General features: G+C 41.7%; 1 protein-coding gene across 1 annotated transcript in view; it reads left to right on the top strand.

Annotated features, from left to right (window-relative positions):
- Positions 1–24659, top strand: part of MYO3B (myosin IIIB) — a 386538-nt gene that overhangs the window by 251195 nt on the left and 110684 nt on the right. Inside the window, exons 25-26 of the mRNA XM_045820463.1 lie at positions 6305–6416; positions 7363–7525. Coding sequence (XP_045676419.1) covers positions 6305–6416; positions 7363–7525 — 275 coding nt within the window. The remainder of the gene's footprint in view (positions 1–6304; positions 6417–7362; positions 7526–24659) is intronic.

Below are 24659 nucleotides of genomic sequence, written 5' to 3'. Positions count from 1 at the left end.
TGTGCAAGCAGCAGCTGGCAGACCCTGGCCGAGGGGTGGCAACTGGCAGACCCAGTGAGGTGATGACTGTAAAGCAAGGCAGTGTGAGAAACACAGGGTCCCAGCACTGGGAAATAGAGCCTTGGGACACTGATTGAGGCCACCTGTGGGAGTTGAGGTGCACGGAGAGACATCCAGCCTCACAGGAGAGGTCCTTGGAAAGTCCCACGGTGTGCATAAACCCACCCACACAGGAGTCGGCACCTGAGGGGCCCAGTTGGCTTGGGGGAAGCAGCAGAGGGGACTGAGGTCCCACAGAAAATGGAGCAATTGCCATTGTTCCCTCTAGACCCCGCCCCCACATACAATGTCACAATCCAGTGACTGGGGTGCCCAGCCCTGGTAAAAACCTAAAGCTCCGCCCCTCACTGTAACAGGAGTGACCAGACCAAAAAAAAGAGAGAGAGATGGCTCAAGCAGAAGAACAAATCAAAGCCCCAGAACCCATCCTTTTAAGCAACCAAGAGATAGCCAACCTATCAGATGCACAGTTCAAAACACTGGTGATCAGGAAGCTCACAGAATTGGTTGATTTTGGTCACAAATTACAGGAACAAATGCAGGCTACAATAAGAGAAGTGAAGGAAAATGCACAGGGAACCAATAGCAATGGGAAGGAAACTGGGACTCAAAACAATAGAGTGGACCAGGAGGAAGAAAGAAACAACCAAACAGGAAAGAATGAAGAAATAAGAATTCAAAAAAATGAGGAGAAGCTTAGGAACCTCCAGGACACCTTTAAACATTCCAACATCCAAATTATAGGGGTACCAGAAGGTGAAAAGAAAGAGCAACAGATTGAAAACTTATTTGAACAAATAATAAAGGAGAACTTCCCCATTCTGGCAAAGGATATAGACTTCCAGGAAGTCCAGGAAGCTCAGAGAGTCCCAAAGGAGTTGGACCCAAGGAGGAACACACCAAGGCACATCATAATTACATTAGTCAAGGTAAAAATGAAGGCGAGAATCCTAGAAGCAGCAAGAGATAAGGGGACAGTCACCTACAAAGGAGTTCCCATCAGACTATCAGCTGATTGCTCAAAAGAGACCTTACAGGCAAGAAGGGGCTAGAAAGAAGTATTCTAAGTCATGAAAGGCAAGGACCTAAATCCCAGATTGCTCTATCCAGCAAAGCTTTCATTTAGAATGGAAGGGCAGATAAAGTGCTTCTCAGATAAGGTCAAGTTAAAGGAGTTCATCATCACCAAGCTCTTATTTTATGAAATGTTAAAGGGACTTATCTAAGAAAAGAAGATACAGAAAAAACATGTATAGTAAAAGGACAGCAAATTCACAATTATTAACAAACACACCTAAAGCAAAACCAAAAGAAACTAAGCAAACAACTAGAACAGGAACAGAACCACAGAAATGGAGATCACATGGAGGGTTAGCAACAGGGGAGTGGGAGGAGGAGAGAGGAGGAAAAGGTACAGAGAATAAGTAGCATAGATGGTAGGTAGAAAATAGACAGGGGGAGGGTAGGAATAGTATGAGAAATGTAGAAGCTAAAGAACTTATAAGTATGACACATGGACATGAACTAAAGTGGGGGTATGTGGGTGGGAGAGGGTGTACAGGGTGGAGGGGAGTGAAGGGGGGAAATGGGACAACTGTAATAGCATAATCAATAAAATATATATTTTTAAAAGTTGTATTTTTTTAAATAGGGTTGGATGTTGGATTTTGTCAAGTGCTATTCCTGATTAAGATTATATGCCTTTTTTCTTTATCTTGTTAACACGGCATTAAGTTGTTCATGATATTCCCTACTTTTAATATCTGTATAATCCATAGCATGCCACTAACTTTCATGCTTGATATTGATAATTTGTATCTTCTTAAAATTTACTTTTAAAAATTATTTTTAAAATACTATAAAGATTAAATCAAAGTAATAAAATAAAATTTATTTTTCCTAATCTGTATAGCTAGAGGGTTACCAATTTTATCAACCTTCTCAAAGAAATAGTTTTTAATATCCTTCATTGTTTGCCTATTTTAATTATTTTTCTCTATAATCTTTATTGTTCCCTTCCTTCTGGTTCCTTTGTGTTTAATTTGCTCTTTTTCTAATCTATGGTAGAGGTTGAGGTCATGATTTGAAATGATATTTATATTCTATTATAGGTGTGTAATGATATAAATTTCTAAGTATCACTTTAATGGTATCCCACAAATTTTGATAGGTTGTGTTTTCATTGTCATTTGATCAGAAGTACTTTCTAATTCCTCTCTTGATTTTCCTGTTATACTTAAAATCTCTTTATTGAAGAGCCTGCATTCCACACAATAAAACATTGTAGGCAGAAAACACAATAACATTTTTTTTAAGTTCATGGTTTTTTTTAAAGATTTTATTTATTTATTTTTAGAGAGGGAAGGGAAAGAGAAAGAGAGAGAGAGAGATCAATGTGCGGTTGCTGGGAATTGAACCTGCGACACTTTGGTTTGCAGCCCGTGCTCAATCCACTGAGCTACGCCAGCCAGGGCACAATAACATTTTTAATAGAAATAGCTTTAAATTGGATATCTCCTATTTTGATAGCTTACATATTTTTATAAGATGAAAACTTGGGAAATTAATCACCTTCTGTAGAGTTCTGAAACAGGAAAGGTTTTCTTAGGTCCTTGGAGGACCATCAAGAGTTATGTGGATCCCTTGTGGGGTTAGGTGCTGAGATGTAAGTAACTTACCCACAGTTAGAGACAGATCTTCTCACTCTTACCTCAGAGCTCAGACTGTAACCTGTAGATGAATTTTACTTACAAGAGGCAGCTCAGGGAAGAACTGATCTTCGCAATGCTCTCAAGGGCCCAGACCTTCAACACAAACCTCTACACTTATCTGCTGTTATGTATATGTCCTGCTCATTTAATTCATCAAACTACTTCAGGAAAGGGGTAAAAATGGATCTCCCCCAAAAGAGCCCTGTTGCTGACAGACCTTTTATTCTGGTTCCTTTCAGTTCCATCCTTACAGTGGAGCACAAGAGCTCAAAGTGCTTTTATTTTCAACCACGGTACCTGCTAAAATCCAAATTAATCCGTGGAGGAAACACATTATATTTCTCTGACCTGACTATGATAGAGGTGTCACTTAAGATGTTCCTTTAATATTTTTGGAAACCCTCACCTTTTTGTGCTAGTAGTACCTATCTGTTTCTGGACTAAGCCAGATATGAATATTATCATCATAATAAATTAAGAGATTTGAGTTGCATGAGTATAAGTCTAAGTTCTACTAGTTATGTTAGTTCAGGATGTATTCTATTATAAATTATAAATTGCTAAGAATCATCTTTATTTGCCTAAAAAAAGTATACATCCTTGATTCAAAATCTAGAACATATCTTGCATTCCTCTTTTATCCCTGACAGTGCTGGTCATTCACAAGGTTCTCCTCAAACACTCCCTCGCCAGCAGTACTGAGCAGTCGTCATGAGCGAGCCAAGGCTGACTAAAGCCAAGGACGCCAGTGTTTTAAGTGGCCAAGCCTAATGGAAAATATATAGGAACTCCTGGTTTTACCACTGAATTTTTTCACCTTAAGCTATTTGAACTTCAATTTTCCCAAGACACCTCATCCAGATTTGCCATCTAGTCCCACCGTTTCCATGTACTCTTCATCACACAATCTTTTTGCTTTGGCCAAAGCCAAGGCAGAGAAGCCACAACAAATACTACAGTCCTGGAGAAGCAGAGGCTGCAGAGTCTGTTCTGATGCCACGGACTGCCCCTGCAGGCCTCACCTCCACTCCTGGTTCTCCCTTCTCCCACTTGGCTCCACCAGACATCCTCTCTGAGCAGGTTCCTAGGTTTGGCCAAGTGGTCTAGCTTAGTCCTGCCCTCCATTCGGGGGTTCTGAGAGAGCACTGCCCCTCCCCTCAAAGGTGAAAACACAGACTCAGACCTTGAATACACTTGCAAGATCTCTGAGTGCAAATATTCACAGCAAATTTGGCATTATATCCTAACTTACAAAAGAATTTTGTAGCACAAAGGAAGTTAAAGGACTCAAGTGTCATCACATATGTTTGTTTTTCCACAAACAGATATGGGAATGTTTGGCAGGAGGAAAGGACATATTTTATATTTTGGTGATTTTTTAAATAAGTAAAAACAGCTCTATATTTAAAAGTAATTCCAAAATGACAGATTAGTCTTGTCTGAGGAAAGGCAGGAAGGTGCTTTGGCAAGGAAATTGTTTATTTTTTATGTTTCCAAGGGGTTGAATTTAATTATACAAGGCAGCAAAGAGCAGAGAAAAGACCCTTAAAAGTTTTAAAAGAAAAACTAAGGGAAGGTTTTCTAGAAAGATTACATATTATATCTTCTTTTAAATGGAGAATAAAGAAAAGGATAGAGAAAGCCCATTTAGTGGTGTTCTTTGAATCTACCCAGAAGCTCTTTCATCTGACAGTATGGAGCTTCATTAAAATAAGTAATTTAAGACAACAAATGTGGTTTTGGTGATTGCATCAAGAGAAAATACCTGCTCTACACCTTGAGACATGAGTATGGCTCAGCAGAGCCAGCAGTGCTATGCTATAACCCCTTTTTTGCTATCTCCAGCTTGCTTCAGATGGAACTTTTCAAAGCAGAGTCAAAATTTTTGCTATGGTGTCATCAAACTAAAGGGGTTTGTTCACCTGCAAGCATCAAAGCCTAATCAAATGTGAACAGGAGTTGGCAGCAAAGAAAGTCAACATTTATTTAAGGAAATTATGCCAAATCTAGAGTCACAGGTGAGCTAATGCTATGAGACCTGGCTCCCTGGCTTCTAGGGTTGGTTACATACAGGAGAAATCACGAATCATAGTGACTAAGAGGGTTAGGGCTGTAGTCAGAATTATGGTCTCCATTGATTGGTTGACGCTAGGAGAGGTGCATCTGGTCCTGATGTCAGCCATGGCATCACCCTGTCTGGTTTCATAGAGGTGTGGTTGATAGGGTCGTTCTGCTCTTCTGGGTCTGGAGCTGAAGTACATCTGAGGCCTAGATATTATCTCTAGTTTGACTGAAACTGTGTCTCTATGGTCGACATACCCAAGGCTTTGTTCCTAAGATTATTTGATGTGCACCAGAACCTCATTGTCCTGAGGGCTTAATGCTTAAGGGACTAAACATGCAAGGGAGAGGGAGGTGAGTGAGTCAGGGTCCTCGTAGGCTAGACAGGCCAGTCCTAGGAGCACTCTGAGTCAAGGAAACAAGGAGAAAAGATCAGATTAAAGAAATGATGTTTTTGCATGTTTACAATGGGATCATGATTTTTTAAAATTACAGGTTGTTTATTCAAAAATTCTCAAAAGAAAACAGAAAAACTAACAATCCGATCAAATATATAGTTCAAAATATCTTTTGGCATTTAATAATAAGTTCTAGGAAAGAAAATTGCAGAGTTATCTTGAACCAAACCAGTGGTAACTATCACTGACAAGTTTGTGGCACTAGTACAACAAAAAACAAAAAAAAATTAATTCTCTTGAGCATATTGATATATCTATGAAAATCTCTTTTTCAATCCATACAAAGGTCATTCTTTATAAATTAATTTTTTAAAATTTAATGGTTGTATACTATTAAATTTTTAACTGATGTTTAACTGATTTGTTTTTATTTATTGATTTTAGAGTGAGGAGGGAGAGACAGGGAAACATGGATTTGTTGTTCCACTTATTTATACATTCATTGGTTGATTCTTGTATGTGCCCTGACCAGGGATGGGACCTCCAACCTTGGCATATTGGGGCAATGCTCTAACCAACTGAGTTACCCAGTCAGGGCTGATTTTTTTTTAATGTAAAGAGGTTATGTTTTCCAAGTCTTACCCAGATGAATATGGCACTTAGTTGAGATATTTCTAGCAGCAGATTTCACTTCCTGTTACAAATTATTTTTATAATATATATTAACATTTTATATGATGATTTTCACTAGATGAGCTATCTAAATTTCCATTTCCTAAAAGGATTAGGTACTTTGGTTTTTCATGTAAAAGATGTCATGTATATATTCAATATGAATTAAAAAGCAATATCAAAACAGAAATACACCTAGCAGAAAATATGGAAGTGGGTAAGAGCCAATAAGCATAAATTGTATATCTTTCACTATCTAGTACAGTATTATTGGTGCTCAAGAAACATTTACTACTAAAAAACAAAGCAGGTCATAGAGGAGTTCTATGGGCCCAGAGCAGTTCTACTATAGTAAATGAAATGATAACTAAAAATGCTTTATCTTACTCTTTTATTTTGTAGGTATTATTACTTGGCATTCAGAGCACATCAAACCCCTCTTGCTAGCAAAGAGAGCTGTGTGGCTATCTTGGAAAAGTCCAGACTAGATCACTGGATGCTGGGAAAAACAAAGGTAGTTGCTTCTTCATTGTTCAAATCATCATTGGTGATGCTCTGCTGCACACCTTTATCCCTGATCAATGATATGAATGGCTCTATAAATTGTGTAGCTCAGCAGAAGAGCCCCCAACCTAACAATGATCTTGGCTACAGTTGGATCAGGTGTCTCCAGAACCTCAAGGACCAGAGGAGGAGGGTGTGCTCCTGTTCTGCCTGTCGTTTGAGAGCCATTCAACATTTCTAGAATGAGATCTTTGAGTTCATTTCAAAATGTCCTTTTGTTCAATGCTACTTATTTCAGCACCACATGCAAATACACAAATCATATTAATGACAATAATGACTATGTTTTATAGTTTGTCTATTTTTCAGTAAACTCTTGTGTTATTTATTGCACTCCTAATTAGGAGTCTCATTGTGTGTAGCTTTTCATCTGGGAGAACATCACAGCCCTGCTGGATTCCAGGATTTTATGGTTCATTCTGAGTTGCCCTGCAAAGCCAGCCTTAGCCTGAGTGTTGATGGTAATACTGCTGCTCCTCAGTGGAAATTAGATCACTGTGGGTCATCTGTGTCCCTCTCCCTGTGACCTTCTGTTGGCTATGGGTCAGTGCACTCTGCAGGTTAGCACCTGCATTAGAGACTATGGAGAAAAAGACGAGAGATCACACTGAGAAAATGGAACTCATAGCAGAAGCGAGGCAGGCTTGGAGAATATTTGGGATCTTGTAAAACCATATTAACCTCATCTTACATTTGTATCCATAATCACTGATTGGCTCAACCTTAGAGGTGGAATTGTATTTGCTTCCAAGAGGTTCATAATATTAGCATAAATCAAGTCATTGTAAACTTTATTTAGATAGTGGTATTCGTATTTATACTAAGCATATCCTGGGATAGAGTGAATATCTATTTGGAAGCCCACATGTAATGCTAAAACTACTGTGTCGTTTCAGGTTTTTCTCAAATATTATCATGTTGAGCAGTTAAATTTGCTACTGCGAGAAGTCATAGGCAGAGTGGTTGTTCTGCAGGCATATACCAAGGGGTGGCTTGCAGCCAGGAGATACAAAAGAGTCAGAGAGAAGAGGGAGAAGGGGGCTGCTGCCATCCAGTCAGGTAAATGGTTCTGAATCTTGGCATTTCAGTAAGTCCTGGGGGACACTCACCTCTTACTTTTCTCATTGGTTTATTCTCTTCTCCCTTCCCTTCCCTTCCCTTCCCTTCCCTTCCCTTCCCTTCCCTTCCCTTCCCTTCCCTTCCCTTCCCTTCCCTTCCCTTCCCTTCCTTCTTCAGCACATATTTACTGAGTGCATTCCACAGGCCAGGTCCTGTGCTAGTGCTGGGGATATAGCAGTGAACAAGACAGCCATGGTCCCTGACCTCCGGATAGCCAAACAAGCCATCAAAAAACACTGACGAGTGGCAAGATAGAGGCAGCATGAAGTGGACAGATGTAAAGTCCAAATCACACAGGCAAATGGCAGCTCCCAGATGACTGGCATAATTTACGCTGCAGGTCCATTACCAGGTTTTCAGCATCAGAATTTCTCATGCCACTTTCAGAAGGCTTTTCTAGTCAAGACAGAGCTTGTAAACCAAGGGAACAAATCCCTGGGCTCTGTCATGTGCCCAGCCCGGTCAGTGCCTCTTTGCACACATGTGTATGTCATTTGTGTTACAAACAGCATTTGGCTCCTGTGTTCTTGACGAGTGGTTGTGAAAGCCCCAGCCCATCTTGAACATAGCAGATGATCTCCTTTGGGCTCTGATAATGCACTCTTAGAACGTGCACTCTGGACTTCATGCCCACGCTCAATGAGAGGGAGAGCTAGGATGCTCAGGGAGAGCAGCAGCCATGCTCCTGGTGGGAGGAGGGAGGGGGGTCTTACTGCCTCAGTTCTCTAACAAAAGGACTTAACACACCCCTGAGATTACCTTTCTCTTTCTCTTCTTCTCTTCATCCATTTCCTTTCATCCTCACCAGTGTTATGTTAATTATTCCCCTTGACTCTCCTCTTTATTTTTCTCTCCTTCAGCTTTCATGTTTATACCTTCATTCCAATAAAAAATATGGAATAGGTCAAGCTGTTCTTTTCCACCCCCAAGTCCTGAAGACAGAGCTTCCTCTATGGAACAGGATGACAGGGGGCCACCTCACCTGGGATAGGGGTCCCTGGTCATTCACAAGAGGAGTCCAGAGTGTTCTGGAAACTCACTGCCTGAATGAAAGTAACTCCTCCTCAGAAGCATCTTAGCGGCCACGCTGGGAGTACAGAGAGGCCCCCTTTTCCCCATCAATGCTCACGCATCTCTACTTGTTTTGTTCAGTGAGAAAGCAGGAGGGAGGAGGAGAGGAGTAATAGTTTGGAGGGAAAACAGCTTATGTCAATTCTCTGGCACATTCTTAAATTAATGTCATTCCTAGCACATGGTTTTATATTTTTAGCCTGGAGAGGATATGATGCTCGGAGGAAATTTAAGAAAATAAGCAACAGAAGGAGTGAGTCTGCTGTTCATATTCAAGCAGGTAATTAAAACATCATTTTTATAGCATCCACTTGGAAATATTCAGTGATTAGGTTCATATGAGTTTAGAAAAGCTGAAAGGTTAATAATTCAGGAGCACTGGATTATTAGGAGTCAAGAATTCTAGTGGGGAGTTTTTGCGCTGTTTCTGACACACTTGTATATGATAATGATGAGAATAACCTTTCGTGAGCGTTTACTATGTGCCACACTTGGCTAAGATTATTCTGAGTAGATACTCTTACACTCCCAGTGTTATGGAAGGGGGAACCGTGGCACAGAGGAGTGAAGTAACTTGTACGTGATCACACAGCTAGTCAAGAGCAGAGCGAGCACTGGAGCACAGGCTGTTTGGACAGAGTTCACTTCGTGTACCTGCCAACTGAGCAAATCCCTTTCCATCACAGAGTCACATGGCCCTCATCTGTTAAATGAAAGCTCTGGCTAAAAAGGTCTGGAAGGTACCGTCCAACCTTGGAATCCTCTGACCATAGGCTAGATCTGTGCTCAGCATCACAAAGACAGGAACAGCTTAGGGACTTCCCCAGCAAACCAAGTTTCCTTCACCCAGGCCACATGTGGCTAAAGTGGTCTTCTGGACTTCATAGGGTGAGAATAAGTTGGCTTTTGTGGCTCACCTTGGCCTTGGCTGCCTGAGCACTGTGAGCTCCAGTTCTTGGCTCATTAGTCCTTTCCTTGGCTCCCAGGTCACTCTGCCTTTCTGCAAGTGGCAGTGGCCACAGTGGCCACCAGGCTGGGCTCCCTCTGTCATTTGGAGCTGCATATGCCTAATTGAAGAGCTGGAAACAATAGGCCCCAAAATGCCAGGAGCTCCAAGAGCTTAACACTTTGGGGACAGAGTAAGAATGTGCCCAGTGCAGTGGACTCAGCAATAGGGAGACGGGTAGTTTTTGGATAATGCCCCAACTGAAGCAGACCTTTAAATCAAATAGCCCACAGCCTTTTTGAAGAGGTCCCTGCCTAGAACCTGGCTCCAGGGATACTCCTCAGAACTTTCTTAGACCACTGTAGAAGCTTGCCATCTTCATTCAAAACCAAAATACTTGGGAGGAATAGATGTCATTTAAATGTGAATGTGACCCTGACTGGGTGTCTCCCTTGGTTGGAGAGTCATCCTGTAAACCAAAAGGTCATAGGTTCCATTCCCTGTCAGGGCACATGCCTAGGTTCCAGGTTCAGTCCCCAGTTGGGGTGTGTAGGGGGGGCAATTGATCTATGTTTCTCTCCCTCTCGGTCTCCCTCCCTTCTTTTCTCCCTCTCTTTCCCACTTTCTAAAATCAATAAACATGTCCTTGGGTGAGAATTTAAAAAATGAAATAAAAAAAATGCAAATGTGGCCCTGGCCAAGGTTGTAGGTTCGATCCCCCATCAGGACACATATGAGAATCAACCAATGAATGCCTCAGTAAGTGGAACAACAAATCTCTTTCTTATTTCCTCCCTCTCTCTAAAAATAAATAAATAAAAGTTTAAAATAAATAAATAAATGCAAATGTGTGTAACTTTTATCACCACCCCCTAGGAATTCTAAGCTCTACAACTTCAAAGAGTCAGGAGGACGGAGGCAATTTTAGTTGTAGCTTAAGAAAGACAACTCAGTACATTTGCTCCCTACTTGCCCGAGTCCCAACACACACACACACACACACACACACACACACACACACACACAGTTCCCCTTAAGAGAGGATACTGGGTTGATTTCTGATCTTGCTGTTTGGCCCAAAGCCCAACATATGTTTTAAAATATAAACTTGGAGCTTACATATTGTTGATCCATTGAATCCAGTATGTAGGATAATAAATCAAATATTCCTTTTCTGAAAATCATATTTGGAGGGCTCCCTGTGTTGGCGGCAGAACAGCACCAGGTGTTAAACTGGTAGAGTCAGACTGGACTTCAACTCAGCAACCTTGGGCGTTGTCCCACACAGTGAAAGGTCACAGGTTCGATTCCCCATTGAAACTGGAAAAGACACAGGAGCTTGTGGTGCCTGTCACTTGCCAAACCCAATAAGTGTCTCTGTCTCTACAGAGACAGGGCACTTGATTCAGATGGCTGGCGATCTGAGAAGACTGCAGGTTCGCACCCTAAAACAAACCATCTTACATTTTCTTTCCAGGCCAATGTTTTTATAACAGGGAATAAAATGAGGTGCAGTGAGGGGTTTTGAAATTCAGGGAGAATTAGGTGAAAGAGACGGCAGTATTCTTGTCCTGGGCAGTTAGCTGTCCCCAGGGATGGTGGTTCTCTGTCTCTCCCTGGAACACAATGGCCCGATGTCCCAACTTGTCCCCAGGTGGTTGTCCTTAGCAGTGCCCCAGGGGGTGGGCTGTTTCTCCCAGGAGCCAGGATGGGCCTTCTCTGTAGTTTCCGAAACAAAAGCTTTAACATATGCATTTCTTACTAGGCTTATAACTATTTACCTTAAACTAAAATTTTCCCACTCTTGAATCCCCTGTCGCCACCAGGGCACCTGCCTAGGTTGTGGGTTCCATCATCTGCTGGGGCATGTGCAAGAGGTGGCCAATCAACATTTCTCTGTCACATTGATGTTTCTCTTCTTCTGTTTCCCCCTCCCTTCCCCTCTCTCTAAAGATAAATAAAATCTTTTTAAAAAGTCAGGGCATCTTTGTCATCATGATATCAGGACACTGATGATCATACTATTTCTTTCTTGCTCTTTTTAAAGTATTTTTTATTGATTATGATATTACAGTTTTCCCAATTTTTCCTCCTTTATTCTTCTTCCACCCTGCCCCCCCAAACCCTCCAGCATTCCCTCCTCTCTTAGTTCATGTCCATGGATTGTACATATAAGTTCTTTGAGTCCTCTGTTTCCTACACCACTTTTGCCTCAATGAATTATCTTTCCCTGTCTATTTTATGCCTACTAATTATGCTTCTTCTTCCCTGTACCTTTTCCCCCCTATTTCTCCCTTCCCTCTCCCCGCTGAGCTCCTTCTGTGTGATGTCCATTTCTCTGATTCTGTTCCTGTTCTGTTTGCTTAGTTTTTACTTTTGTTGTTTTTCTTTTAGGTTCATTTGTTAATAGTTGTGAGTTTGTTGTCATTTTATTGTTCATATTTTTTATCTTCTTTTTCTTAGGTAAGTCCTTTTAACGTTTCATATAATAAGGGCTTGGTGATGATGAACTCCTTTAACTTGACCTTATCTGGGAAGCACTTTATCTGCCCTTCCATTCTAAATGAAAGCTTTGCTGGATAGAGTAATCTTGGATCTAGGGACTTGCCTTTCATTGACTTCAAATACTTCTTTCCAGCCCCTTCTTGCCTGCAAGATTTCTTTTGAGAAGTCAGCTGATAGCCTTATGGGAACTCCTTTGTAGGCAACTCTCTCCTTTTCTCTTGCTGCTTTTAGGACTTTCTCTTTGTCTTTAATCTTGGGTAATGTAATAATGATGTGCCTTGGTGTGTTCCTCTTTGGGTCCAACTTCTTTGGGACTCTCTGAGCTTCCTGGACTTCCTGGAAGTCTATTTCCCTTGCCAGATTGGGGAAGTTTTCCTTCGTTATTTGTTCAAATAAGTTTTCGATTTCTTGCTGTTGTCCTTTTTCTTCTGGCACCACTATAATTCGGATATTGGAACGTTTCAGGTTGTCCCAGAAAATCCTCAGCTTCTCTCCATTTTTTTTTTTTTTTTGGATTCTTGTTTCTTCGTTCTGATCCAGTTGGATATTTATTTCTTCCTTTTGTTCCAAATTGTTGCTTTGAATCTGGTTTCCTTCTTGTCACTGTTGGTTCCCTGAATATTTTGCTTTATTTCATTTTGGGTATCTTTCATTTGTTCTTTCATTTTTTGACCAAGCTCAATCAGTTCTGTGAGCATTTTGATTATCAGGGCTTTAAATTCTCCATCAGATAGGTTGGCAATCTCCTCACTGCTTAGTTCTGAGGTTTTGCTGTGTTCTTTCATTGGGACCATATTTCTTTGTCTTGGTGCAGCTGATAGGTTGTAAGGGGTGGGTCCTTAGGTATTCACTCGGGCAGGGCAACCCTCTTTGCTGCGCTGCTGCTTGCAGAGGAGGGGCCAGAGAGGGAACAGGGTGGCTCGCCTGTTCATCTCTAGTGCATTTTCCAACAGACTCTCATGTAAGACTGGAAGTATCTCCCACCACGGCAGCCCCAGCTGTAGCCCAGAGTCAGCTCTGAGTCTCCATTTTCCCCCTAAGTCAGTTCCTCCCACACAGCTCTGCCCTGCTGGGCAGTCAGCCCCGCCCCCCAGCTGCCTCACAGTGGTTTTTCTGAGTCGCTGGGCCCCATGGGGTCCACCTTACTGGTCTGGTTGTTCTGGTTGATTTTTTCTTTAATTCCTTGGTTGTTGGAGTTTCATGCAGTTTGACTTTCTGGTGCTTTTTGTTGTTTATTGATTTTAGATTGGTCGTTATCCTCCTTTTGGTTGTGTGAGGAAACAAACGGTTTCTACCTACGCCTCCATCTTGGCAGGAACTCCACATTATTTCAATGCAATACCTATAGAAGAGGCACCATGGAAGGGTAATTTTGTTTTATGGAACCAGAGAGAACACATTTCTTTAACAGGCTTCCTTCCTTCCTCCCTTTCTTTTTTTTAGCTTTGCAAACATTCCCCTTCCTTAACTTGGCAGCCAGTGTTCCCACTTACCAAGTGTCTTTGGGAATTTCCATGAATGCGGTCTGCAGAGGCTTGGACAGGCATGAAGACTCAAGGATGGCACTAATGCCACCTCTCCCTCTTGGAAGTAGAGTGTGGCAGCCAGAGCAAAAACAAGCCGAGTCCTTTTGCCTTTCAGCCAACAACATAAACAGGAATTAAGATGCTGATTTTGTGTTAGCAGAAAAGATAAATGGACAAAGTAACATTTGTCACTTTATGGGCACTGTACTTTTACTTGAGAATATTTTCCTTTTCTTCATATTTGAAGCATAGTTGTGTTTATCTAGAGAGAGAAGCAATTATTCCAACTTCTCTGCTTTGGAGTGTGTTCTCCCCAAACATAACCCTCTCATTAAAAGCTCTTCCTGCAACTAGGACATTTCTGAGTAGAACAAGACCCAGGCCTAGCGGTTCTCTTACTTCTGATGCCTACAGGGTGTGGTGTGGGGATGTTGTCACAGCATAGCCTTTTCTGGTTGTCATTCCCTAACTCATTATTATTATTTAAATTTTTACTTATTAATTTTTGAGAGAGAGAAGAAAGGAGAGAAACATTGATTTGTTGTTCCACTTTTTTATGTATTCATTGGTTGATTCTTATATGCGCCCTGACTGGGGATCGAACTTGCAACCTTGACATGTCTGGACAATGCTCTAATCAACTGAGCTACCTGGCCATGGCTAATTTTTTTTTCAACAAATCATTTTATTTGAAATTTAGATTCCATAGAATGTGTTTGTTTGTATTTCAAGTTCTGGCCCATGGTCTTTTTTAATGGTGTTGCTAAGATATGCTATAGACTTATAAAAGCAGCCCTTGAAATTTAGGAAGCATTTGGCCTACATGTTACTACAGAGCATATTGAAATTTGTTTTCCTTTCATCTCCTTCCCAATAAAAGCAGCCGCATGGCTTATCCCTTTAGCTTCCTCAGAACTTCCTTTCAGAATTCCCGATCTATTAGGGCACATTCACATACCAGAAACAAGATGCCTTTTCATGCTGTCAACCTTTTTCATCTGAAATGTAAATTAATTCTTGCTGGTATGCCTTGACAGAGATCAAAGTCGGGGTATTAACCTTCCTGGGCTTTCTCTGGGTATCCATCTCCAGGACCAGGCTGCCACTGTTAGCAGGCCAGTTTCCCTGCAATGGGGCCTTCTTCCAGGCAGCCCTTGGTCTAGGGGCCACTATATGAAAGACTCAGAGTCCTTTTGTAAATGACCTCATTACCACTTTAAACTAGGTGAGAAGTGATCTGCCTGGCTAGTGCTGAGTGTGTGTGTGCATGTATGGAGGGAGAGAGAGAAACACACACACACACACACACACTGCTGCTGCTGCTGCTGCTGCTGTTGCTGCTTCTATTAATTGTGGGCCTTTCACTCGAATTCCTGGAGCTTGTTTAAGTGGTTCTGACAGCGAGTGATCTCGCTGTGATAGAGAGAGGGAGGGGCAGGGCTCCAGATTGGAAAGCTCTCCCCTAGCTCAGTGGGTCATTTCTTGCCTGTCAGTCTTTGAGGTAGGCGGCATTTGCATTTTCAAAATAAACAGATGCCTTTCAAATACATGAGCCGGTGGTCTAGAGATCTCTGTGGGCCCAAATAGTTCACCAGCTGGTGATCAAATGCTAGAAGAGAAAACAAATGGAAAAAAATACCCTAGGTACATGCACATATATTTCCTATGTGTATAACACTGCACCTACAGTAGAGGGCCTTTGTGAAAGGTGGGGATCTTGGGAGGGAGAGCAGAGGGTCCCAAGCAAAAGTATAGTTTATCAGTTTCCTTGGTGGAGAGGCGAGGCTGGTGGTGCAGCGGTGAGGGGAGGAGGCAGGGTGGCAACTGTGGGTACCATCTTGGTGAGAAGTGGTATGTTGTGTTGTAGTTTTATTATTGGTTAATGGTGATTGTAGGCTTTGGCCATAGGAAAACATTTCTCTTTAAATACCAAAGAATTAAAATAATATACTTTAAATCAGAAAAACAAGATTGCACATATTAGTGTTCTGATGGATGGGATATTCTAAGTAAAAACTAAGTTATATATTATTTCATTAGTTTCAGAAAGTGAATATGGCTAGATTTATTCAACTAAAAATGTATACACTCCTCAGTAAATACTATTAAAACAAAAAACCTAGAGGGAATTTTTAAAAGAGCTACAATGTCTCATTCTTTAAGTTTTTGAAAGCACTGGCTTTAACATTGCCCTTCTAATTCCAGATTCATTGTTTAAAGGAGGGCAAAGTGGTGGACCTTCCTGTCTCAGAGGGGAAATGCCTGGAGCTGGTGATAGTGACCTAGGACAGGGGTGTCAAACTCATTTTCACTGGGGGCCACATCAGCCTCGAGGTCGCCTTCAAAGGGCCAAATGTGGAGCTCTTTGACCCTAGTTAAGGAGTAGTTACATTTATAAAGTCCTAAAATTACATTCAGCCCTTTGAAGGCAACCATGAGGCTGCTGTGGCCTCCTGTGTGCCCCAGTGTAAATGAGTTTGACACCCCTGCGCTAAGGGATGTCCAACCTTTTGGTGTCTCTGGGCCACACTGGAAGAAGAAGAGTTGTCTTGGGCCACGCATTAAATACACAAACACTAACAAAAACTAATGAGCAAAAAAAAGGTTTTAAGTACATTTACATTTTTTTGCTGGGCCACATTCACAGCCATCCTGGGCTGCATGCAGCCCACAGGCCGAGGGTTGAACTCCCCCGATACCTCCACAGAGGATCCTCTTCCTTCCCCTCCTCCTCCTCTCTGTCAGGAGCATATGTCTGTGCTATAGTCTTTCCTGTAAGTCAGCCTTCATTCTCTGCTTAGACTCTCTGACTCAGGCTTAAGAACCGACAGCACCCAGCCTCCTAGAGGAGCATCAGTCCTACACAGAGCCATCCCAGGTCCCTGTGCTGTTCACTCAGATTTTATTAATTCAGGTTCACTCAGCTTTGATTAATGCAGATTTAATCCAAATCCATACTAACCTACTAATAACCTAATAACAATACTAATCACTGAGAAACAATCAGTAGTTTATCACAGGAGAGAATTAGCGGATAATGAACCTGAGTCCCAGGGTCTCAGTGTGCAGGTCTAGGAGACAGCCCAGTGGGCAAGAGAAACATCAGCATCTTGCAAGGAAGAATCTCCAAGCCAGGTGGGCAACAGGATAGACAAAGTCCTCAGTCCAGCAGGGCAGAGCCTCCTGCAGTCAGTGCTGAGGGACATCAGCATGGCACAGGGCAGCACTCTGGTGTGTAGAGCTTGGCTGTCTCAGTGGTGGTGTGAAGCCTGCCTGAGTTATATCTTGACAGTGTTGTACTCTACCCTTCTGGGTCTTTTGATAAGTGTCTTCACACCCCTGCTGGCAAGTGTGGACTTTCCCCAGGAGCCTTATCTACAGGTGGTCCCACTCTGCAGACACAGCTGTTCTGATCATATGTGCAAATATCTTGGGTGTGTCCTTGCCAGATGTGTCTAGAATGACTTAGCTAGTTTTGGTCTTGAACCAAAATGTTATGGCTTGCTGGGAGCCACCTTGGTTGACATGAGCAGTGCCATTTTGTTTTATATACTTTGTTCTATCTTGACCAGACCAATGCCATTGTATTGCTCTCCATACTCTCTTTCTACACCCCAGGCGCAGCAGGAAGAGCCCAATGGTTTACAGCACATTTTCATTGGATTGCTTCAGTGCTGTGGACATCATTGTTTTCTCTTTCTCTCTGTCTTCTGATCAACTTCCTACTTTTTCCCCAACTTGGCCCTTCCAACAACACAGATATTGTCAAAAGATAACAAAAGCACTAAAAACCAAAAGTATTTCTTATTCTGATGTCCTGTGGGAAAAGTGCATTTCACAGTGTCAGCCATGACCCTGCCAACACCTCTGCCAGGGCTGAGGGGATGTTTCATATGAGCCTGTGAACAGGCATCTTACACTGGCTGCAACTGGAACTGCTGGATGCCTCAGGTGACACCAGCTGATAGGAGTTGCTTTAAATGCTGGTTCCGGAGGAGAAAGTAAGCATTGTGTCCAGACAGGCTCTAGCACACTGGGACACAATTTCCTAAAGCAACTTAGAGGCAACTTGACTTCTTTTAGAAGCCTGGCCTTCCAGCATGACAGAATGAAATGTTTAGTATTTAAAACTGCCAGAGCTTTTAAAGCTCTTTCCATGTAAGGCCTCCTTCTAGCCTTTTCTAACTTTAAAGGCTGGTTTCTTTAGCATTGTTGGTGGGTTAGCAATGACTGACTAGGTGGTTGCAGCAACTTCCTAGAACCACGTTTCTAGAAATATCCTGAGGTATGCAGGGCAACTGTATTTCAAATTAGAAAATTTCTTTCTTTCATTCTCTTATTCAGCTACTATTTTTTAACCACCTACTTTATGCTGGGGTTACTATGATGAACAGTGGGATTTAACTTGAGATTTTACATTTCCTGTCTCCAATACAGAGGGCTATAACATGTGCTTTCCCTGTATCTCCCAAAGCGATACTATTTGTATAAATCAGGCACTCTATATTATGTCGGCGCTCATTGGAAGGAAGTTCTATAAAACTCCAGTGCAAAATGAAGAGTCAAATCATTCTAAAATATAGCTGAGGATACGCATTGAAATGATCCACACTTGTCAAAAATAAAAATAATTGTGGTAGATATTTTTCATTCTGACAAAGTTGTGCATAAGCAGATTGTTAATCACAAACCAAACAGTAGAGAGAGGTCAAGTGAATGCACCACGGAGGGAAAAGGTCCACATTGAACAAACAGAAGAAAAACAAGCATGCCCCTCTCTCAGGCCTGCTCTCATTTCTCTCTGAGTCTCCATTTGTCATTCTCCCTCTCTCCCACCATTTCTCCACTCACTCCATTTCTCTGTCTCTGTTCCTGGCCATTTCACACAAAATCTTAGTTTCTCAAAATATGAAAGAAGACAAATTCTAAACTTTTCTTAGTCATCAGGCAGAAGCCAGCTGCGTGTCTTTTTCTGGTGTTTCAGGCCATAGCCATGTAATAACGCAGACACAGCTAGGGAAAAGAGTTAACTGGTGCATCTGGGCTTGGGGTGAGTTCTGAACTGCATACAAGCTCCACTGTCTTCTAAACATTGTTTAACAGACAACAGAGTGCCCTTCAGGCTTACACAAGGGTCCTGTTCAGCCCACTCACACACTGTCTGGGTTTCTGTAACTCTAAAAGAGCTGTGGCTCATTTCCAACAACAAATAAGCTTAACGTTCTAAAGGAGGAAAACGTCGGGGCAGGGTTGGGGGGACAAGCATTGTGATTTCCTTTGGGAAACATGCTTTGTCTGTGAGTATAGGATCAGCACCTACAGAGAACCCCCCAAAGTGTGGCTTAGGGGAAGTAGCTTATAGCAGAGTGAAGGCCTGGCCTGTGGCTTCAAAGTTTGTGTCCATAAGTAGGCTCTGCCAAACCTCGGTTGGGCACAAACAAAAGGATTCTTACTGTGAAATAACCTGGAAGGCAGAGGAATATCTTTTGCTGTGAAATCAAATTATGACCCATGTTAGAAGTAAACACCCAGGCGTCAGGGTGCACAGAGAGGAAGTTGCAAAGACATCGCGGGCTTGAGGGCTGCTAATGCCGGATGACGTATTGACATGGCATGGAAATGTGCTTAAGGTGTTGGCACCAGCAGGTCTCAAGATTCAAATTTCAGAGCCTCTTCAATTTGGAATCAATTTCCCCTTTATAGACCTCATGTAGAGTTCCAAAATCTGGCTGTAAAGAGGTGGTATCTGAAATGGTATCTTTACCACTTCAACACTGAATGGGGCAACATTATTATAATCAACAACATAATCAAGTTGCCATTACTTTTCAAGATTTTTTAAAATATAGAATCATAAAATGTGGTATTATATTTTATAACTTTTATTAGTTATTTATCTACATAACAAAGAAACATTTACAGAAAAAAATTAATTTTGCTTTGGCAAGATGATCAGATTTTTTTCCCTCAAAGTCTATGTATAGAAAGGCAGATTTTGTTTTCTGCCTTAACAGATGAAACTGAAGCAAAGGGAGTTTAAATAACTTGGCCCCACTTATGTGTTATGTGAGTTCGAGAATTGCTATTAGGGCCTTCATCTTAGTCTTCACCCACTGCTTTTTTCAGCAGACCGTGCTCTACCGTCCGTTTCCATCTTGGGCATGGCACGTGGATGGAGGGCACCGGTCAGAGCACTGGGAAGTGTTTTATGCACCATCCTCAGCACGTGGACTTCACAGTCAAACAATTGACTTTAAATCCTGGCTATGCCACCATTTGTCACATGGTTTAGGGAAAATTGCTTAACTTCTGAGTGTGTTTCCTCAGTTGTAAAATGGGACTCACGAAAGCCTAATTCTCAGGAATATTGTGAAGATGATAGCAGGAGAGACATGGAAAGCATTCTGACCAGTACCCACACAGGGTGCATATTAGCTAAATGTTAGTTCCTTTTCTATACTCCCTTTCTAAATATGTACTTCACTGGGGGGAAAAATCAGTCCTCTAGAGTGAGCATAATAATGTTATAACTTCAAAACAATGAAACCATTTCTCACATTTTCAGAGAAAAAATAGAACCTGCCAAATCTCAAATGCAGTTACAATAAAGCCTTTATAAAAGAGAATTTTCCAAATCTTAACTTATGTCTTGCTTATTTGACAGGGAAAAATTCACATACAGTAACATGAACATGATACTGTACAATAACATGAAAAAGATTTTAGGTAATTTAGTTTTTGTAAAGAGCTCTGTTCCATCATGTTGAGAATTTGATTCACTTATGCAGATAAATCTTTCAGTGACTTCAAAATCATTAAGACTTACGTAGTGTGCTGCTGACATCATTTTTTACTCACATGTTTGAGGCCCTTCTGTAACTTGTTCTATAAAATAGCAAGTCCTCTCCTCACCCCTTCCACAAAGTCAGAACTTCTAAAATCCAGGAATTAAACATCCCCCAGATTTGCCGCCTGCTAATGTGGAAAGAAAGTCACCTTTTGGATGTCTGAAGAATTGGAAGATCTTGGTGTGCCTATCACATTTAACCCACAGTGACGGGTGATTGGCAGCATAACAGCTGAGAGACAGCCATTTGGCCACCAGTTCAAACCCCAACATGAAGAGCCATAGCAGGATCACGGCTTGATTTGCTGTGGCCATGAAGTCTGAATCGCCAAGCACAGAGGCGGAGGCAAAGGTGACAGCTGGTAGCCATTCTCCTCAATAAAGTTGTGACGGTTGAAATGTATAAGCAACCAGATCCTGCTAATTTCATAGACTTTGAGCCAAGTGCTTAGTGTCAAAACCAGCTACGGTCAATGATGCAAATGGCTGTGAAGGGTCCCTCATTAGCAGCAAGGCTCCCCGCACCAGACTCTCCTGCTAGCAGGTTAGGAGCAATTGGATCCTGCTTTCCAGCATCAATCCAGTTTGAGGATAAGGAGACCTTATCATTTTATTTCTTTACAAGTCAACTTTATAGAGATATAGTTTACATATAGTAAAACTGAAGCAGTTTGATAAAATTGGATGACCATATGCAATTAGGTAACCCCTTCTACAATCAAGAAAAAGAACATTTCTGAAAAGTTCTCTCATGCCCCCTTTTCTTTGAGAAAATATTTTATATTGTTTTCCAGGTGCTTATTATGTATTTTATATTTTTATACATCTTTATACTCCATAATAATTTGGTATTGTTTAGACATCTATGCCTCTTTATGCTTTATAGCAAAATGACATAACAGCACTTTATGGTTTTTCATGGCATAGTTTATGTAGGAGATTTTTATCTCCCAGATCTTATCTAATGTTCCTAAGAGCTCCAGAACAGTAATAATAGTGGTGGTCATTCTCCCATTGTAAGAGGGGTAACATGTAGCATGGTGGAGCAGCACACTGCTCTGGGGTCAGACTGCCTAGGTAGGGTGCTGGTTGGTTGGGTGGTTGATTTCCTCCCCCAAAATTATTCCAACAATTTATTTCTTTTTTAATTCATATTTTATTGTTTTTTTCCATTACCATTTAGTCTCCTTAGACCCAATTTCTCCCAGCAATCACCACACTGTTGTCTATGTCCATGAGTCCTTTGTCCTTTTTGCTCAGTCCCTCCACCTCCTAACCTCCCCTCACCCAGCTGTCATCTGCTGTCTGTCTATGAGTCTGTCTCTATTTTCCTTGTTGGTTCAGTTAGTTCATTAGATTTCACATATGACTGAAATCATATGGTACTGATCTTTCTCTGACATCCCTTCTCCTCCACCCTCAGCTTCTGGTGACAACCAACAGGTTTTCTGTCACTATAATTGTGACTTTTCCAAAATGTCATGTAAAGGGAGTTTATATAGTGTGTAGACTTTTCAGTCTGGCTTCTTTCACTTAGCAGAACACTTTGAAGATTCATCTGTGCTGTTGTATTTGTCAGTTTGTTCTTTTACATTGCAGAGCAGCATTCTAGTGAATGGATGTACCACTGTTTTGTTTATTTACTAGCTAAACGACATTTGTTTCCAGTTCCTGGTGATTATAAGTAAAGCTGCTATAAGCATTCATAACTTTAACTCTTTAGAAAAACTTATAGAGAAGTAACTAACTTTGCTTTATTGGAAACCAGAACTGTATGAACAATTTACAGTTTGTACAAAGCACTTGCACTCACCTTATTCCTTCCTTATACCACAGTAATCTGGAGAACTAGGCTGGAAATCTTACCCCACTTTATAGATAGAGGCTAAGAAACCTCCCTGCCATCCAGACCGCCCACCTCCTAAGCTGCTGTGTTTCCCTCAAAACATTTTCTGAACATCAAGTCTGTGGAGAACACTTTGTTAGATGCTTTGGGGGTATTCATAAAAACAACATAAAAATTGATTTTTTTTCCTTAAAGGGGAACAGTCTGATATTCCACATCATGTGTTATCAGGGGAATGCAAATTAAAGCCACAAGATACTACTATGGCACCTACTAGAATGGCCACAATCAGGAACACTGACAACACCAAATGCTAGTGAAGATAAGAAGCAAGAGGAATTCTCATCCACTGCTGGTGGAAATGCAAAATGGTAGAGCTGCTTTGGAAGACAGTGTGACGGTTTCTTAGAGAACTAACCATACTTTTACCTACCATATGGTCCAGTAATTCCTCTTCTTGCTATTTACCCAGGGGAGATGAAACTTAAGTCCACACAAAAACCTGCACACAGATTTTTAAGGCAGCTTTATTCATAATTGCCAAAACTTGGAAGCAACAAAGGTGTCCTTTAGTAAGGGAATAGGTCAATAAATTGTGGTAGATCCAGACAATGGAATAGTATTCGGTGCAAAAAAAGAGATAAACTGTTAGATCATGAAAAGACACAAAGGAACCTTAAATGCATGTTACTCACTGAAAGAAGCTGATCTGAAAAGGCTGCATACTGTGTGATTCCAACTATATGACATTCTAGAAAAGGCAAAACTTTGGAGACGTACAAAGATCAGTGGTTGCCAGGGGTTAGAAGGGAGGGAAAGGTGAATATGTGAAGCACAGAGGATCTGAGGGGTAGTTAAAATACTCTGTATGATACTGTAATGGCAGATAAATGCCACTACACATTTGTGTGAATTCTTATGTAAATTATGGACTTTGGGTAATTACACAGTGCCAGTGTAGGTTCATCATTTGTAACCAGTGTACCACTCTGGTAGGGGATGTTGATAATGGTGGATGGAAGCTATGCATATGTTGGGGCAGTGGGCACTCATGGGAAGTCTCTGTGCCTTCCCCTCAGTTTTTGTTTGGAACCTAAACCTAGTCTTAAAAAGTAAAGCCTTTAAAAAGGTGATGGGGTTGGGGGGAGTCTCAAATGGAACCAGGACCAACACACCTGCCAGAGCCTTGAAAGGAGTACTAAACCAGGGCCAACTAACACAGCCACAAGAAGCAAGTGATCTTTGAAGCTCCCTCACCCCCACCCAATCCTTTTTAGAAGCAGGCAGGGCATAAATTATAAGGAATAAATCCAACTGAGGCCGAAGGGAGTCAGAAGAGAAAAGAGCAACTGTCCCTAGATGTATGAAGGGAAGGGGAATTCCCCAGACAGCATTGTTCCAGGTCAGGCAAGAAACTGATTTCTGGGGTAAGGGTAAACCTCCCTCCTTAGCTTCCAAGTTAGAGAAAGCAATTACCAGGCAAGAGTTTCTTTGAACTTAGAGTTTGGCTGGAATAATGACTGAAGTTAAGTTCTAGAGAATCAAAGTGAAAAATGCTTTCATAGGCCTAAAATTACTAGATTTGTTTTGTGTGGAAGCTAGAGTTTCTCATGCAGCTGCGGGGGGCGGGGGGGGGGTGGTGGAATATGTCAATGAGTTTCTTACTTTAAGAAAAAATTTAGTTTTTGATGCTGCTCTTGCCAGTTGGACCTCCCACAAGTTGGCCTCTTTATGTTCTGATAAGATGGCTGCTGACCAGCTGTCACTCCGGCCAGAAACCACACTGGCCCCTTGTGCAATCCACCAGCAGCAGTTAGGGAAGGAAGGCTGGGCTCTTGTGCCTCATCTGTATGCGCCTTCTTTGCCAGGTACAGTGGGCACCCTTTGCCAGGTCCATTATGAGGGCAGGAAAGCTTACCCAGCCTAGATCACTGACCAGGACATCTACCCAGACGGTCTCCCTGCTGGAAACAATGCCTGGGTCTGTGCTCTGATGGGTCATCAAATGCTAGGCCGGGCCAGGCAGGGCCTCCTCTGGCAGCAGCTGATCTGTGGGGCAAGTCCAGGCATGTGAAAGAAATAAAGTCTGAATTTTTATTTTCTTTTATAAAGGAAAAAAAATAAAAGAATAGGGATTAATGTTTTTTAAATGTTTAAATAAATGGGGCTGCACCATGTGACATTTTGGAATTCAGGTTTTAGGACAAAACTACTTGGGTTCGAGCCCTAGCTCTGCCATTCTCCAGCTGTGCATTAAGACCTGGGCAAGTCACTGAACTTCCCTGTGACTTCCCTTCCTCAGCTATAAAATGAGAATAATAGTGGTCTCTTAG

Source organism: Phyllostomus hastatus, unplaced genomic scaffold (assembly GCF_019186645.2).
Source record: "Phyllostomus hastatus isolate PE091 unplaced genomic scaffold, TTU_PhHast_1.1 phas_contig_1, whole genome shotgun sequence".
In the NCBI taxonomy this organism is placed as follows: Eukaryota; Metazoa; Chordata; class Mammalia; order Chiroptera; family Phyllostomidae; genus Phyllostomus; species Phyllostomus hastatus.
This window is presented reverse-complemented; position numbering and strand designations above follow the sequence as displayed.